This window comes from Panthera pardus, unplaced genomic scaffold, assembly GCF_024362965.1.
Source record: "Panthera pardus isolate Hobbes unplaced genomic scaffold, ASM2436296v1 HiC_scaffold_1, whole genome shotgun sequence".
NCBI lineage: Eukaryota > Metazoa > Chordata > Mammalia > Carnivora > Felidae > Panthera > Panthera pardus.
The window spans coordinates 842768-860212 of record NW_026526654.1 but is presented as its reverse complement, the minus strand read 5'-3'; the positions used below and the strand labels follow the sequence as shown (position 1 = coordinate 860212).

At 38.6% G+C, this 17445-nt stretch overlaps 1 protein-coding gene across 1 annotated transcript in view; it reads left to right on the top strand.

Annotated features, from left to right (window-relative positions):
* The window catches only part of LOC128776566 (uncharacterized), a 153024-nt gene that overhangs the window by 11413 nt on the left and 124166 nt on the right, over positions 1-17445 (top strand). Inside the window, 7 exon segments of the mRNA XM_053901303.1 lie at positions 5401-5465; positions 5467-5634; positions 7637-7831; positions 8032-8169; positions 14051-14170; positions 14440-14510; positions 14835-14928. Of these exon segments, the coding sequence (XP_053757278.1) occupies positions 5401-5465; positions 5467-5634; positions 7637-7831; positions 8032-8169; positions 14051-14170; positions 14440-14510; positions 14835-14928 (851 nt within the window).

Sequence of the window (17445 nt, the reverse complement as noted above, 5' to 3'; positions counted from 1 at the left end):
TGATTTGTATTTCCCTGATGATGAGCGACGTTGAACATCCTTTCATGTGCCTGTTGGCCATCTGGATGTCTTCTTTGGAAAAGTGTCTATTCATGTCTTCTGCCCATTTCTTCCCTGGATTATTTGTTTTTAGGGTGTTGAGTTTGGCCAATTCTTTCTAGAGTACGGGTACTAATCCTTTATCTAATATGTCATGTGCAGATATCTTCTCCCATTCCGTTGGTGCCTTTTAATTTTGTGGATTGTTTCCTTTGAAGTGCAGAAGCTTTCTACCTTGATGAGGTCCCAAGAGTCCAGTTTTGCTTTTATGTCCTTTGCCTTCGGAGGTGTGTTGAGTAGAAGTTGCTGTAGCCAAGGCCAAAGAGGTTGTGGCCTGTGTTCTCCTCCAGGGTTTTGATGGTTTCCTCTCTCACATTGAGACCTTTCATCCATTTTGAGTTTCTGCACGGTGTAAGAAACGTCCTGTTTCATTCTTCCGCATGTTGCTGTCCAGCCCTCCCAGCACCATTTGCTAAAGAGCCTTTTTCCCATTGGATACTCTTACCTGCTTTGCCAAGGTTTAGTTGGCCATACATTTGTGGGTCCATTTCTGGATTCTCTATTCCATTCGCCTTTGCGTCTCTTTTTGTGCCGACAGTATACTGCCTTGATGATTGCAGCTTTGTAGTAGAGGCTAACGTCTGGGATTGTGATGCCTCCAGCTTTGGTTTTCTTTTTCAACATTACTTTGGCTATCTGGGATTTTTGTGGTTCCATACAAATTGTAGGATTGTTTGTTCTAGCTCTGAGAATACTGGTGCAACCTTGATTGGGATTGCACTGAATGTGTAGATTGCTTTGGGTCGTTATCGACATTTTCACAATATTTCTTCTTCCAGTCCATGAGCATGGAATATTTTTCCATTTCTTTGTGTCTTCTTTAATTTCTTTGATATGTTTTCTATAGTTTTCAAGATACAAATCTCTTATAGCTTTGGTCAGGTTGATTCCTAGGTATTTTATGGTTCTTGGTGTAATTGTAAATGAGCTCGGTTTCTTGATTTCTCTTTCTGTGGCTTCATTATTGGTATATAGAAGTGCAATCAATTTCTGTGTGTTGATTTTGTATCCTGTGACTTCGCTGAATTCATTTATCAGTTGGAGCAGCTTTTTGGTGGAGTCTTTCGGGTTTTCCATGTAGAGTATCATGCCATCTGCGAAAAGTGTAAGTTTAACTTCTTCTTTGCCAATTTGGATGTGTTTTATTTCATTTTGTTGTGTGATTGCTGAGGCTAGGCCTTCCAACACTATGTTCAATAACACTGGTGAGAATGGACGTCCCTTTCGTGTTCCTTATCTTCGGCGGGCAGGGTAGGGGGGAAGTTCTCTGTTTCTCCCCATTGAGGATATTCACAGCAGGCTCCTCATATATGGCTTTTATGATGTTAAGGTATGTTCCTTGTATCCCAACTTTCTTGAGGGTTTCTTATTAACAAAGGATGCTGTATTTTGTCAAATGTTTTTTTTCTGTAATTATTGACAGGATCATATGAGTGATCGTATCCTTTCTTCTATTAAGGTGATGTATCATTTTGATTGATTTGCGAATATTGAACCAGCCCTGTAGCCCAGGAATGAATCCCACTTGATCATGGTGAAGAATTCTTTCATATACTACCGAATTGGATTTGCTAGTATCTTGTTAAGAATTTTGGCATCCATGTTCATCAGGAATATTGGCCTGTGATTCTCCTTTTTAGTGGGGTCTCTGTGTTTGGAATCAAGGTAATGCTAGCTTCATAGAAAGAGTCCGGAAGCTTTTCTTCCATTTGTTCAACAGCTGGAAAAGAATCGGTATTAACTCTGCTTTAAATGTCTGGTAGAATTCCTGGGGGAAGACTTCTGGCCCAGGAATCATATTTCTTGGGAGATTTTTGATAACTGATTGAATTTCTTCTCTGGTTATGGGTATGTTCAAATTTTCTATTTCTTCACATTTGAGTTTGTGTACTGTGTAGTTGTCTAGGTATGTGTCCATTTCTTCCAGGTTGTCCAGTTTGTTGGCATATACATTTTCGTAGTATTCTCTAATAAATGTATTTCTGTGGTGTTGATTGTGACCTCTCCTTTTTCATTCATGATTTTATCTATTTGGATTCTCTTTTCTTTTTGAGAAAGCTGGCTAGGGGGTTATCAAGTTTATTTACTCTTTAAAAAAAACAACTCTTTCTTAGATTCATTGATTTGTTCTATTTTTTTGTTTGTTTTTTGGGGTTTTTCTTTTGGAATCTATAGTGTTTATTTCTGCTCTAATCTTTCTTATTTCTTCTAGTGGCTGTAGGGTTTCTTTGCTGTTCTTCTAGTTTCTTTAGGTGTGAGGTGCGATTTTGTATTTCAGATTGTTCTTATTTCTTGAGAAAGGCCTGGATGGCAATGTGTTTTCCTTTTAGGGCTGCCTTTGCTGCATCCCGAAGGGGTTGGACTGTCATGTTTTCATTTTCATTTGCCTGCATATATTTTTTCTCATTTTTCCTTTCATCATCTGGTTGGCCCATTCTTTCTCCAGTATGATGTTCTTTAACCTCCTTGCATTTAGAGGCTTCCCAAACTTTTTCTTTTGTTTGATTTCAATTTTCATAGTGTTGTGAATGAAAATACGCATGGTGTGATCTCCGTTCTTTTATATTTATGGAGGGCTGTTTTGTGACCCACTGTATGATCTGTTTTGGAGAATGTAGACTAGAGAAGAACGTAGACTAGAGAAGAATGTGTATTCTGCTGCTGCTGGATGAAATATCTGAATAGATCTGTCAAATCCATCTGGTCCAGCGATTCCTTCAGGGCCTTTGTTTCTTTACCGATTTTGTGCCTAGGTGATCTGTCCGTTGTTGTTAGGGAGTATTAAAGTCACCTGCAATTTCCATATGATTATAAATAAGATTGCTTATGTTTGTGATTAATCAAGGTATATATTTGGGGGCTCTCAAGTTGGGAGCACCAACATTTACAATTGTTAGCTCTTCTTGATGGATATATCCCTTAATTATGATATAATGCCCTTCGCCATTTCTTGTTAGAGACTTTATGTTAAAATCTCATTTGTCTGATCTAAGTATGGCTACCCCAGCTTTCTTTTGACTTCCAGTAGCATAATACATGCTACTATATCCCCTAACCTTCAATCTAATGGTGTCCTCATGTCTCAAATAAGTTTCTTGTAGACAGCATATAGATGGATTTTGTTTTTTAATCCATTCTGATACCCTATGTGTTTGATAAGGGCATTTAGTCCATTCACATTCAGAGTGATTATTTAAAGATATGGATTTCATGTCATTGTGTTGTCTGGAGCTTTCATGCTTGTGGTGATGTTTCTGGTCCTTTGTAGCCTTGACAACATTCCACTCACAGAGTCTCCTTAGGATCTCCTGCAGGGCTGGTTTAGGGGTCATGAGCTCTTGTAGTTTTTGTTTTTCTGGGAAAGCCTATCTCTCCCTCTATTCTGAATGACATCCTTGCTGGAGAAAGGATTCTTAGCTGCATATTTTCCTATTCATCACATGGCCTTTTTCCTACCATCACCTCCTGGCCTGCCAAGTTTCAGCTGGCTGGTCTGCTACTACCCATATGTGTCTACCTTTGTAGGTTAAGGCCCGTTTGTCCCTTGCTGCTTTCAGAATTCTCTTTTCTCTTTGTAACTTGCCAGCTTCACTATGATATGCTGTGGAGAAGACCTATTGTTGAATCTGAAGAGAGTTGTCTGTGCCTTTTGGATTTGGATGTCTGCTTCCTTCTCCAGATTAGGGAGGTTCTCACCTATAATTTGTTCAAGTAAACCTTCTGCCCTTTTTCTATCTCTCTCTTACGCTGGAAGTCTTATGATCCGGATATTATTACATTTCATCGAATCACTTAGTTTTCTAATACTCCCCTCATGGTCTAATATTTTCTTATCACCCTTTTTCTTGGCTTCGTCATGTTCCATAATTTCATCTTCTATGTCACTTATTCTCCCCTCTGTTTCCTCCATCTTTGCTGTTGCTGCATCTAGTTTATTTTGCATCTTATTTACAGTATTTCTTAATTGCTGTGACAATTTCTTAGTTCCTTGATCCCTGCAGCAAAAGATTCTCTGCTGTCTTCTATGCTTTTTTGTAAGCTCAGCTTTTAATCTTACAAAAATTATTCTAAATTCTTGAACCGATATTGTTTATATCGTTTTGAGCAATTCTCTAGCTCTCATTTCTTCCTGGAGTTTCTTTTGAGAATTCTTACATTTCATCAGTGTTCGGTACTTTATGTGTTTTCCTAGTTGTCATGTGTCCTGCACCTGTGAGCACTTTCCAGGGCCTGGCCCTTCAACAGGTATCTTTGGAGTGTGTTTCATGCTCTCTGTTGTGACTCTGGTTGCTTTATTTCCCTACTCATATTGGTGGGTTGGTCATTCCAGCAGGTGTGCTTAGATTTTAAACAGTTGGGGGGGTTGATGGAGTTTTATGAGTTTTTCTATCTTAGCTAATGTGAATAGATACTGTCCCTTGTGCTGTGGGAGCAGCAGGCAGTGTTTCCTCTACTCTTTTCAGATTTTTTTCCCTTGATGACTTCCTTCCATGTATGCACTGGTTGTTATTCTGCCGAATAGCCAAAGGGGACCCTGTGCAGATGCCCAGGGTTCTTTCTGTGTCCTGCTTTCTCGTCTCCTGGATGCTGACCTGTCGTCTCTATCTGCCTTGACTTCACCCGACTCTCAGTTTTGCTTCCTCGAATCAAGGAGTCTGATGAAATCTACTTAAATAATTTATGTCTCCTGTGTCGTAGCCTGAAATCTCTCTCAAGGCAGTGAGCTTGGGCATACATGTTAGGCAAACGTGTTTGGTTTTCAGGGATCATGTTCCTTCATTGAAGTTCTGCGTCTTGAAAATCATGTTAAAATTGTATTTTGTCTGTTTTGTTTTGGCTTGCTTCAGGTAGGAAGATCAATTAGTACGTGTTACACCATCTTGGCCAGGAGCAGATTACAGTGGAACTTCGGCACATGCTCTAGACTGTCGAGAGTGCTTGTCTTCCTCCTTTGCTTAATTGCCTCCTGCTCCTCCTTCATTCCTCAGTATAGTTATCTCTTCGTCAGGGACATCTATCTTCCTTGGGCCCAATCTAGATCAAGTTATGATCACAGAACTCTGTCTTCTAATAGGAACTATCTGAATTTAGAATTACCGTTTGAGTTGTCTTTCTCCTTCACTAGACTTTAAGCTAATCGAGAGCCAGGGGTCTTCTCTATTGTATCTGTAGAGCTGAGTGTAACATCTTCCATTGAAGTTATATATTTATTCAATGTGTGAATGAGTGAATTGAAGATGCACAGGCCTGTATATACAAAAAGTACTCATTTATTTTATTTCTGTTTCTTCTCTGATGCAGATTATGCTGGCTTCTTGAAAATCCAAGATATACGTGTTTCTTATTAGAAATTAAGGAAACTTAACAAAAAATCACTGTAAACTTCTTATGGGAAAAATGACAAAAAAGGAAAAAATGGTTAGTGCACTACAAAACGAGCTACGAGAAGCCAAAGACATGATATCACGGTTAGAGCATCAAAAAGTGGAATGGGAACGTGAATTCTGCTCTTGGCTTGAAGGAAATGTTTCAACTGTTTCCTTTTATACTACAGATGTGTAGGGAAAATTTTGTAATTGCTGACTTACCTTATGGGATTTTCCTGGAAAGAATACTTGTTTAGTGCTGTGAGGTGTGCGATTCTTGGAAATAACACAGCAAGTTCTTAATAGAATATACTTATAATTTAATGTGTATTCCAAATCACAATTTTAACGGCCATATAAAAGTCCACCATAGTCCAAGAAACATCATTATTGAAGAGATTGAATTCTGCTTGTTTTTCATCTTTCATTATTTTAATTAATGCTGTCAGGAATGTCTTTTATATAAAACTGTTTCTACATGCCTGGTTACTTACTTGGAATCAATTCTTCAATATAATATAATCTGGTTAAAGTATAAAAATTTAAAAAAAAGACTTTGATCCATATTTTTTAAATTGTTCTCAGGAAAGTTTATATTACTTTGTGTATCTACCAACAGATTATAAAATGGTCAATTTTCTCAAGACAGTAAAATTCCCCTAAATCGATCCGTTTGCTTCTTAACATGCAGGGGTTAAAAGGTAAAGTGGGGGTGCCTGCGTGGCTCAGTTGGTTAAGCATCTGGCTTCGGCTCAGGTGATGATCTCGTGAGTTTGAGCCTTGCTTTGGGTGGGCTCGAGCCCGGCTTTAGGTGAGCACGAGCGCCACTTCGGGTGAGCTCCTCTTCTCTCACTGTCTCTCCCTCTCTGTCTGCCCTTCGTGGGATTCTGTCTCTCTTGCTCTCTCTCTGACGTCGCTCACTTGTGTCATCTCTCTCTCAACAAAAAATTTAAACAATGTAAACTGGGGGCGCCTGGGTGGCTCAGTCAAGCGTCCGACTTTGGTTCAGGTCATGATCTCAGGGTTCGTGAGTTTGAGCCCCACATCGAGCTGTGTGTTGTCAGTGCAGAGCCCACTTCGGATTTTCTGCCTCCCTCTCTCTCTCTCTCCCCCTTTGTTTGCATGGGCTCTCCCTTTCTCTCTCAAAAATGAATAAACATTAAAAAAAGTAATACGGAAAGTGATTACTGATAAGTTTTTTCAACATCTCTGTCATAACATTTAATTCAAGAGTGTATGCTGAAAGGTCATATTACTCTATTGTTTACTTAATCAATACGTATCCTGTGTTGTTCTAAAAGGGACGTTTAAGTGATTCGTAAAGTAGGTAATCACCCTCAACAAGGTAAGTTGCAAGTGTTGTGGAAGAAGAAACAAAAATTATAGGCAACAGATATTAGACTCGTCAGCATAGTCTTGGATGACAGTGCACGTGTATGTTGTGTAAACAACATCCACAAATGCTCTCTTACACTGCACATCATTTTTGGAGGTACCTGTAAGGTTTCGTCAAGTGGAAATTTTATTTCCAGGAAATTGATAAACTTGCTTATAAACAGCAACTTCTCCTTTTAATGAGAAACTGAATTATCTGTCCTATGGAGGAATAATTATACCTGTGGGAAAGGGGATAATTTTCAACTCTAACTTTCCTGAATAATTTCAAACTTCCTTTCCTACAACATCTACCAGGTTATTACTGACTAAAACTAACTAAATTGCATAATGCTTTCTCCTGGCTTTTTTCAACTGTATATATGGTTTGGAAGAGATTAAAATGACAAATTAAAAACATGAGCCTTACAAGGAAAACAATTGGAGAACATAGTAATTTTTCATTTGAATAATAAGCCAACATTTGTGGAACCAGATCATAAAATGAACTTTTTTTGAAATTTTAAAAGAAGCACATGTAGGGGTGCCTGGGTGGCTCAGTAGGTTGAGCATCCGACTTCAGCTCAGGTCACGATCTCGGGGTCCGTGAGTTCGAGCCCACCGTCGGGCTCTGGGCTGATGGCTCAGAGCCTGGAGCCTGCTTCCGATTCTGTGTCTCCCTCTCACTCTGTGCCTCCCCCGTTCATGCTTTCTCTCTATCTATGTCTTAAAAAGTAAATAAATGTTAAAAAAAAGGAATTAAAAAAAATAAAAGAAGCGCATGTAATTGCAGATAGACCTTAAAACAAGAAAAAGAAGAAGAAAGAAGAAATCCTGATATGTTATATGAAAATATTAGGGAAAAGTTAAGGAGCAACAAAGACTATTATAAGAAAGAAGTTGAAAGAAAACAAGTTCAACTCGCTCTTAGAACGCTAAACATGGAATTGAAGGCCACAAAAAATCACGTAAATAAGATTTTGATAAAAACTGTATTTCCATCAATATTACATAGTGCAATACATATATATTTTATAATATCCCTTTGACTCAATATATATTATTTAGGTTTAAAATAAATTTAAACATGGGATCATGTTCTTTTGAACATTTTTTTAAAGTTTTCCTCTTCAATTTTTGAACTTTTTTTTTAACGGTATGAGACCAGAATCATAATGAAATGTGTCTCCAGGTTGTAGAAGAGCGCAATGACACTCAGTGGCAACTTTCTCCAGATCAGAAGGCCAGAGTCTTACAAGATGGAAGTCTAAACAATCACCTTTACAAGCAAAAGGAGGTAGAAATGGCTCAGAAGAAAACTAATTCTAAGGTATCTTCTTTAGTTATTTGGAAGTACATGTGTGTATGTATTTGTATACATTCTATGTTTTAGTTATTACTTTTACTCCGTGTGTGTGTATAAATATATATATGTATATATGAAACTGAACTCTGTTCATGGAAACTATAGAGGATTTTAAAAGCACATATATTTTGCGGAGGGGCATGGGGACGGTGGCATTTTTGCTTCACTGGATAAAATAATATTCTTGATTAAATGCATTTGTCTGCAACAACTAGTGACATTCATAATGTCCTCATCCAAAGGAGAGGCTTTTATTACTTTCTGTAGGAATTGAGCTTTCCCTAATCACAAAACTATTTCTACTAGCAACATGTGTTTTGGTTTTGAACAGTTACTTCACTGCCTTGATATATTACTAGGTTAGTTGAACACTTCGCTAATGGACAGGAGGACGAGTGTAGCCAGTTCCCTGATCATATTTTCGGTATCAAGTCTCCTACTTTTGAGAAAAGTAACAGTTTTGCTTCAAGTAGCATCCTATTTCATTACAAGGAACTTTTGATAACAATGTCATGCTGTGGTATATACTTAATGATAATATATTGATAGGAATTTTATTCCTAATAAAATATTTGAGTGTATTTCCCTCTTTTCTATTTGTTACTGTTATCACATGAAGAGGAAATACAAGTTATTGCAGCAGTAAATAATCTCATGATTTTCTAAGAGATGTATAAATTTCACCTTATTTCCTATGAGTATTTTGAAATACAAGACTTCTTTCGCACTTGTGTATTTACACTAGAGAAGTGGCAGTGGTTGGTGCAAGAGCACTAGTTGTGGAGTGAGAAGACCTGGGCAGAGTCCTGCAGCTCACCATTTTAATCTCTCCATTCTAGAATTGTTATAACCAAATGAGTTCATTGATGTATGTTGAAGTGTTTCTATTATAGTACAGTGCCTAGATTTGTCAGTTATCAATAGATATAATTCTTATAACTGACTATGGAAATGGTAGCAAAGTAGATATCTATGAAATATTCTCAGGAAAGAAGAATTTTAGGATATTTAATCTGTCCGAGTATATGCAGAGCTAAGGATTTTACTGTGGGGTAGCTTGTTCGATATCTACTGTAAACTAAATTTTTAAGTGTAGTCAGATTTATTAATCTTTTATTTCAGGCCTTCGGGTTTGTTGTAAATCAGAGAAAGGCTTTTCCAATTCTGAGATTCTGAACACTTTTCTCACCAATTCTTTTTTACTTTCATGCCTTCATTATGTTAAGTTAAAGTTCTGAACTTTTGGGAACTTATGCTTGTATAAAATGTGAGATTTGGAGCCAACTGTATTTTTTTCCAGTTGGATATTCACTTACTGTAATCTTCCTTCCTTCCTTCCTTCCTTCCTTCCTTCCTTCCTTCTTTCCTTCCTTTCTTTTTATGTTTCTTTATTCATTAGAGAGAGAGAATACAAGCAGGGGAGGGGCAGGGAGAGGGAGAGCGAGAATTCTGAGCAGGCTCCTGACTGTCAGCACAGAGCCTGATGTGGGGCTTGAACACACAGAATGTCAGATCATTCCCTGAGCCAAAATCAAGAGTCAGACACTTAACCAATTGAACCACCCTGGCACCCCCTGCAACCTTTTCATTGTTGAAACATAGATGATACTTTCATTTCAAAGAAAATCATGATACTGCCATTTTATTGAGTGCTATCTGAAAATGTGCTTGGTTTTACTTAGCTTTCTGATAATCATGAGAAAACACAAGGTCTGTTGCATAAAAACCACATGTTGCAGGATGAAATTGTCATGTTAAGACTGGAAAGAGACACCATAAAAAATCAGAACTAGGCAGGGAGAAAACATCTTTTGTGTCTTTGAATTCAGTGAACAAAATTGTGTATGTGTTACAAAAAGACGGTGAATTGATGTATGTGTTGATATTTCTCAAAGTACGTATGTGAGAGTTGTCTATTAACATAATTTAATAATAAGATGGTTTAGAAAATCTGTAACAGAAATGTCTTATTAGGTAGTTGTGAGACAACTTCAACAAGAACTGGCTGATACTCTGAAGAAACAGTCTATGTCAGAGGCTTCCCCAGAAGTTACATCATAAATTCTTCTAGAAGATGAAACACGGGATCTCAAGAAGAAATTAGGTCAAATCAGAAGTCTGGTATGTAGTGAATGTAACCTGTCAACAGCTAACTTATAGCTCGTTAAATGATATAAAGTGTTTTAGGATACCAATTTCCATGGACCGCTTTCTTTGGTATTTTCATTATAATTAATTTATTATGATTTTAGTATCTTTACATTGCAATTATTTCGTAAACTTCTGCCTCTTCTTCTCCTATTGGTGTTATACATTGTTTTCTTATAATACTTACTCTTAGGAAAGTTGAGGCTTTTGTATCCTTCCTCACAGAAATTGAGAGACTTTTTTCGTTCTTTCTTTAAAATTTTTGTGACAGTTTATTTATTTTGAGAGAGAAAGAGTGAGGGAGAGTGTGTGCGTGCATGTTAACAGGGGAGGGGCAGAGAGAGGAGAGAGAGAGAATGCCAAGCAGGCTCCATGCTGTCAGTGTAGAGCCAATGTGAAGTTCAGTCTCATGAACAGTGAGATCATGACCTGAGCTGAAAGCAAGAATTGGACACTTAACTGAAGTAGCCACCCGGGTGCCCAAGGGACTTTTGCCCCTACTAAACAATCTTTTTAATGATATCTCTATTACCATGATGAGGCGAGCTGGATCAAATCAGAAGATAATGTTTAATGGAATGTTTCAGATAATTGTCTTAGTTCTCATCTTCCCTTTTGGGAAGAATGCGTATTGATTTCAGGATGACTTGTACAGAAATATCACTTAACAATCCACTTGAACTTCGGCATTTCCTTCATTTTCTTTGCCTTTAAGACATATTGTCAAAGCACGGAAATATTCAGATCATGTGTAGTATGGACGCCCAAAAGGCGAGAATTAAGAACAGTCTCTGTATCCTGCCATTGGGTTTTTTTTAAAGGTTTTTTGAGGTACAATACACATACCATGAAAGTCACCCATTCGCCATGCACAGTTCACTGTCTCTGTGTACACTCGTGCAACCATCACTGCCATCAAGTAGAATGTTTTCCTCACCCTGAAAGGAAACCCTTCCCCGTTGCCCCCCCGCCTCAGGCAACCACCAGTCTACTACTTAGTCTCTCAATGGCGTTGCCTCTTGTGAATATTTCATATAAATGGAGTCACACAATGTGTGGTCCCTTGGGACTAGCTAGCTTCACTTAATGTGTTCTGGGTTCTTCTGTGTTGGTTACAGCTTATATCAGTGCTTCATTTATTTTTATTGTCAAACAGTACTCCCTTGTGGGCTAAAGCCCTTGTTCATTCATCAGTTGATGGACATTTAGGTTGTGTCCACTTCTTTCCTATTAATACTGCTGCTTATGAACAATCACGTAGTCCTTGTGTGGACCTCCGTTTTTAATGTCTCTGCCATCAGATTTTATGCTCTGAGTTATTTGGGTTGATTTCACCATCTCTCAGCCATTCGTCATGCTGTCCTTACTGTCTTTTTAGTTTCTGTTCCTCTTGAGTAAACCTATGTTATTCAGACTTGGCTCACAGTCTCCTTTCCAGTGAACTTTCTCTGACGGTTCTAACTCCCATTAGCTTTAACTCTCTTGACACTTGTCATCTAGCCTGTGAAGAAAAATTCAGTCCTTTATTTGTCATTATTAATTTTTTTTCATGACAGGTAATTTCGTCTTCCTAAGTATAAATTTAAGGGATAGTAATAATTGATACGTGTGGTACTTATCCTTGTATAAATTGAAAATATTTTAACTTAACAGCTTTTCTGATAAAATTAAGTGCTTTATACCGTATCAATAAATTCTTCTTGGAAACATTGGTATAACAAAGCTTTCACTCTAAATATATGCTAAGAAATGAAATACTAAATTGAGGGTTACCTGGCTGGCTCCAGTCCTATCAGAGTCTGCCTTTGGCTCAGGTCATGATCTCCATGTTCTTGAGATGGAGCCCTGCATCGGGCTTTCTGCTGTCAACAGAGCCTGCTTTGGATCTGTTGTGTTCCTCACGTTCTGCGCCACTCAGACTCGTGCTCTGTATCAAAAATTAAACGTTAAAAAAATGTGTGTATATCTCTATACACACACACTTATATAAGTAAAACAATTAATGAAAGCACTTAATCAAATAGAGGAGAAATGTTCAAGTGTTTAGTTCTTGTTTCCCTCTCACTATGAAAAAGCACGCTAAATTTGTCTTCTTTACACAGCCAGAACTGGGATTTAAAAAAAGAAATTTTTTTAACGTTTATTTACTTTAGAGACAGAGAGAGACAGAGCATGAACAGGGGAGGGTCAGAGAGAGGGAGACACACAATCTGAAACAGGCTCCAGGCTCTGAGCTGTCAGTACAGAGGCCCGACGCAGGGCTCAAACTCACGGACCGCGAGATCATGACCTGAGCCGAAGTTGGCCGCTTTTAACCGAGTCACCCAGGCGCCCCCAAACTGGGATTTACAGATTTATAGCACTTTACCAACTGCAAATATCTGGGGACAGCTTTTCTGATATGCTTTTACCACAAAGCCTTAATCTCTTCATCAGAGTACATGCTAAAGCAGCCTAACGTAAACAGTATGGACATGAAACGATTGAGGAACTTTAGTTTCACAAGACTCGATTATTTCCATGTCAGTGGCTTTCCCTTGCCTCTGATGGTCATGTAAAGGATCTACTACTCAGTAAAGGAGGTGCTATTTGTACCGTAGTCTGTGAACATTGTCCACTGCGTGGTAAAGAGAGGAAGTATGTTAAAATGATTATAAGTGGGAAAAAGTACTGTTGGCTAGTGGCATTGGCAAAGTTTTTGAAGTACTGAGGAGATTCTGGGCCTCATGCTCCCCATTTGCTACCACTTGCGGTGGAATGAAGAATAACTTCAGTATAATTTGTATAGGGGAAAACTTGTATTGACAGGCCACCTGCCTAAACTATCACATTGTACTGGAATGCTAACTATAGCAACAGTAACCATGCTACATGCAGACACTTAGAGCTGACTATGTTCCACATACCCTTCTAACTTTTTGATTCCTTATTTCCTAATTTAATCTTCCCAACCTCCCAGTGGGGTAGATACTATTATTTATTTAGAGATCACTTTTTTAAGGTCCTTTGTTTTGAGAAAGAGAGAGAGAGAGACAGAGAGATTGTGGGGAAGGGCATGTAGGGAGAGAGAGAAAAAGGGGGAGAGAGAGAGAGAGAGGGAGAGAGACGGAGAGAGAGAGAGCGAATCCCAAGCAGGCTCCTCGCTGTCCATGCAGAGCTCGATGTGGGGCTCAATCACATGACCCTGAGATCATGTCCTGAGCCGAAATCAAGAGCCAGACGCTGACCCGACTGAGCCACTCAGGTACCCCAGTAGGTGCTGTTATTACCTTCATTTTACAGATGCAGAGACTGAGACACGGAAGTTTTAGGTAGTGTGCTCAAGGTCTTACAGCTCATAACCAGCAGAACTGGGAATTCAGACCAGGCATTCTGGCCCCTACTAGGATATTGCTTCTAAAAATTTCATCATTTTGTTGTCACTGAAAACAGCTTGTTCAGTTTTGTAATCATGAGAATAGCAACGGCATTCACCTATGTGAATATGTAAAATCATAGTTGATGTGGTGCTTGGAATATGAAACTAGAAATGTTTACCATAAGGTAAATTCCTATATTTCCCCATTTGACCAATAGATACATTTGAAGGTTTATCTGATCATATATAATTTAAAAACATTAACAATTTTATGTTTTTGTAGGAGAGTAAGGCTGGTAAACTATCCTGTAAGAGTGTTGAAACATTTCGTCTTTGTAGGCCATAGTCTCTGTTGCAGAAGCTGAACTCTTGTTATGGCCTCAAAGTAGCCGTCAGTCAGCATGTAGAGGAGAGAGAGGCTGGCTCCAAAAAGATTTTACTTACATCGGCGCTTGGGCGGTATAGTTGCTTGAGGTCCTGACTCTTAATTTCCACTCAGGTCATGATCCCAAATCCCACATCATGAGACCGGTCATGAGGCCGAGGCCCACATCAGGCTTTGCCCTGAGCTTGCAGCCTGCTTACCATTTTCTCTGTCTCTCCCTCTGTCTCTCTTCCCCACTTCTGCATATTCTCTCACTGTCTCTCTCTCAGGTCAAAAAAAATTAACAGGCGATGGTGTTTTACTATATTTTCAGTGGTTAAAATGATTTTTTTCTTTATTTTAGTTGCAGGAAGAACAGGAACGACATGCAGAGGCCGTAAGATATACTGAGGAGATGAAAGATCATGTGCAAAAGTATAATTTAAGCCTCACAGAAAATGACTTTTTTATTTATAAAGAAGATAAACAGTGTAGTATGGGAAATGTATTATTTATGCCAGTATATCATTGTTAAGCTGGATACAAAGTCCAGCTTTGGGCTATTTTGAAATGCAAAATTGTGGCATATTATGTCTCACTTTTGCACCTTATCCACAAAAAAAATGAAAGGGAACATTCCCAAATCTTCCTCTTAATAAAATTTAAAGAATTTCTGTAAGACCTTCATTTGTTCAGAAACTATATGATGTTGTTTTAAATTTATGTGCGAGAATAATTATCTTAAGATCTGCCTTTTAGGCTACAGGTTAAAAATGCCACGGAAGAAGCAACCAGCAAACATCAAGCGGCCCAAATTCAAGATCTTGAGAGCAACGTGATAAAGACAAGTTTAGTAAGTCGGGTTCTTAATGTCTGTCCTACTGAAAAGGAATCCTTATTTCACTAGTAGTAGTACATAAGTATGTTTTGGATCCTATGGAAAATCTCACTGCTCCAAAGGTTTGGTTGATATTATTCCTACTTGCTACAATGTTGTAATTCTTCAATATAGATGAAGTTGATTGAACTCATAAAGTAATGGTGTTTATAGTGAGATTTTCATAAAAACATTGTGAGAGTCTAAAAAAAGCAACATTTTATCTATATCCCAGTGAACGTTTTGTTTTGTCCACGTTTTGGCTACTGTTAATAATGCTGCTGTGAACGTTGGCATACAGATGTGTGAGTCCCTGCTAATATTTTTCAACGTGTTTCAAACTTCCGCATACTTTGAGTGACCATGTCATCTTGAATTCTGTCTTTCTCTTGTAGTCTCAACCCTTCAGTGAGAGTTTGAGAACGGGTTATTTTCATGATGAATTGTAATTTGTAATTACAAGTTTGCAATATACTGTCTTCGTCAAGAATGACTAGCAGGTCTTTATGCAAACGTCCTTCTCAAAGGAATGGACTTTTCTCTTTGTTGGATTTTGTAAATGACAAGAAATGCCAGTGAAAAAGTAGAAATGTCTGCTCTGTCAGGGCCTTACCTAGTAACATAGTGCTCCTACCATTGCAAGTTCAGAAACCCATTTTCTTTTTCCACTCACTTGAGTTCATCAGCCTTTCAGAGATTTCACAATTCAATCTCAGAAAAGACTAATGTGCCATTCAGGATTCTAATTTATTGATATGTAGTGAAACCCCAACTGTTTTCCAAGCAGAACAATTAATGTCCCCCACTCTCACCCTCCTTTGGAGGATGCTCATTGTAAATCCTAAGCGGGAGCAAGGAGATAGATACAGTGACCAACTCTTTTCTGTCAGTCACAAAAGCTGTATAATATACATGCAAGTTTCATTAGATAGCTATACCCGTCAGGGGAATTAGAACATTCTGTTGACTGGTCCTTTTTGTGGCTGAAGAGTCATTGAAAATCATTTTCTTTTCTAGACGTCTTACAAATGAGTCACATTGTAATAGGGAACTTTTCAGGCGAGTAATATGACACTCTGTTGATCAGTCTTCTATGAATGAGAGTGCTAGGCCTTGTCCTGCTACTGTGCCCTAAAGAAATCATGAAGGTCTCAAAAACTAAAATTTGTAAGCATATGCGAAGCTGATGAAGCTTATTAAAGAATAACGAGGGAGTTTCTGTACATCTCTATAGAAAGGAATTAGGGTCATGGTATGAAATTAGCTGCCACTTTAAGGTCTTCTCTGTGAATCAAAAACTTAAGATTGCATTCGGGCAACTCAGTCCATAGCTCTGACTTCTCTAGAAGGTCCTTATCTCCTGATTCCCCAACCAGAGGCTTCCTGGGTTGAGAAATATTTTGGTGAGCCTGGCGTGGTTCCTCTTTTTGTTTTATAGTTTTTATTTTTTTTTAAATTTGCATCCAAATTAGTTAGCATTTAGTGAAGCAATGATTTCAGGAGTAGATTCCTTAATGCCCCTTACCCATTTAGCACATCCCCCCTCCCACAACCCCTCCAGCAATCTTGTTTGTTCTCCATATTTATGAGTCTCTTGTGTTTGTCCTCCTCCCTGTTTTTATATTATTTTTGTTTCTTTTCCCTTTTGTTCATCTGTTTTGTCTCTTAAAGTCCTCATACGAGGGAAGTCATATGATTTTTGTCTTTCTCCGACTAATTTCACTTAGCATAATATGCTCCAGTTCCATCCACGTAGTTGCAAATGGCAAGATTTCATTCTTTTTGATTGCCGAGTAATACTCCATGGAATATATACATACCACATCTTCTTTTTTTAATTTTTGTTAACGTTTTACTCATTTTTGAGACAGGGGAGACAGATCGTGAACAGGGGAGGGTCAGAGAGAGGGAGACACAGAATCTGAAACAGGTCCAGGCTCTGAGCTGTCAGCACACAGCTCGAAGCGAGGCTCGAACTCACGGACCGTGAGATCATGACGTGAGCCGAAGTCAGCCGCTTAACCGACTGAGCCACCCAGGCGCCACATACCACATCTTCTTTTCCGTTCATCCATTGGTGGACAGTTGGGCTCTTTGCATACTGTGGCTATTGTTGAGAATGCTGCTATAAACATGGCAGTGCATGTGTCCCTTTGAAAGAGCACACATGTATCCTTTGCATAAATGCCTAGTAGTGCAATTGCTGGGTTGTAGGGTAGGTGTATTTTTAGTTTTTTGAGGAAACTCCATACTGTTTTCCAGAGTGGCTGCACCAGCTTGCATTGCCACCATCAGTGGAAAAGAGATCCTCTTCTCTGCATCCTCACCAACATCTGTTGTTGCCTGAGTTGTTAATGTAAGCTTTTCTGACAGGCGCAAGGTGGTATCTCAGTGTGGTTTTGATTTGTATGGCCATCTGGATGTCTTCTTTGGAGCAGTGTCTATTCATGTCTTTTGCCCATTACTTCACTGGATGACTTGTGTTCTGGGTGT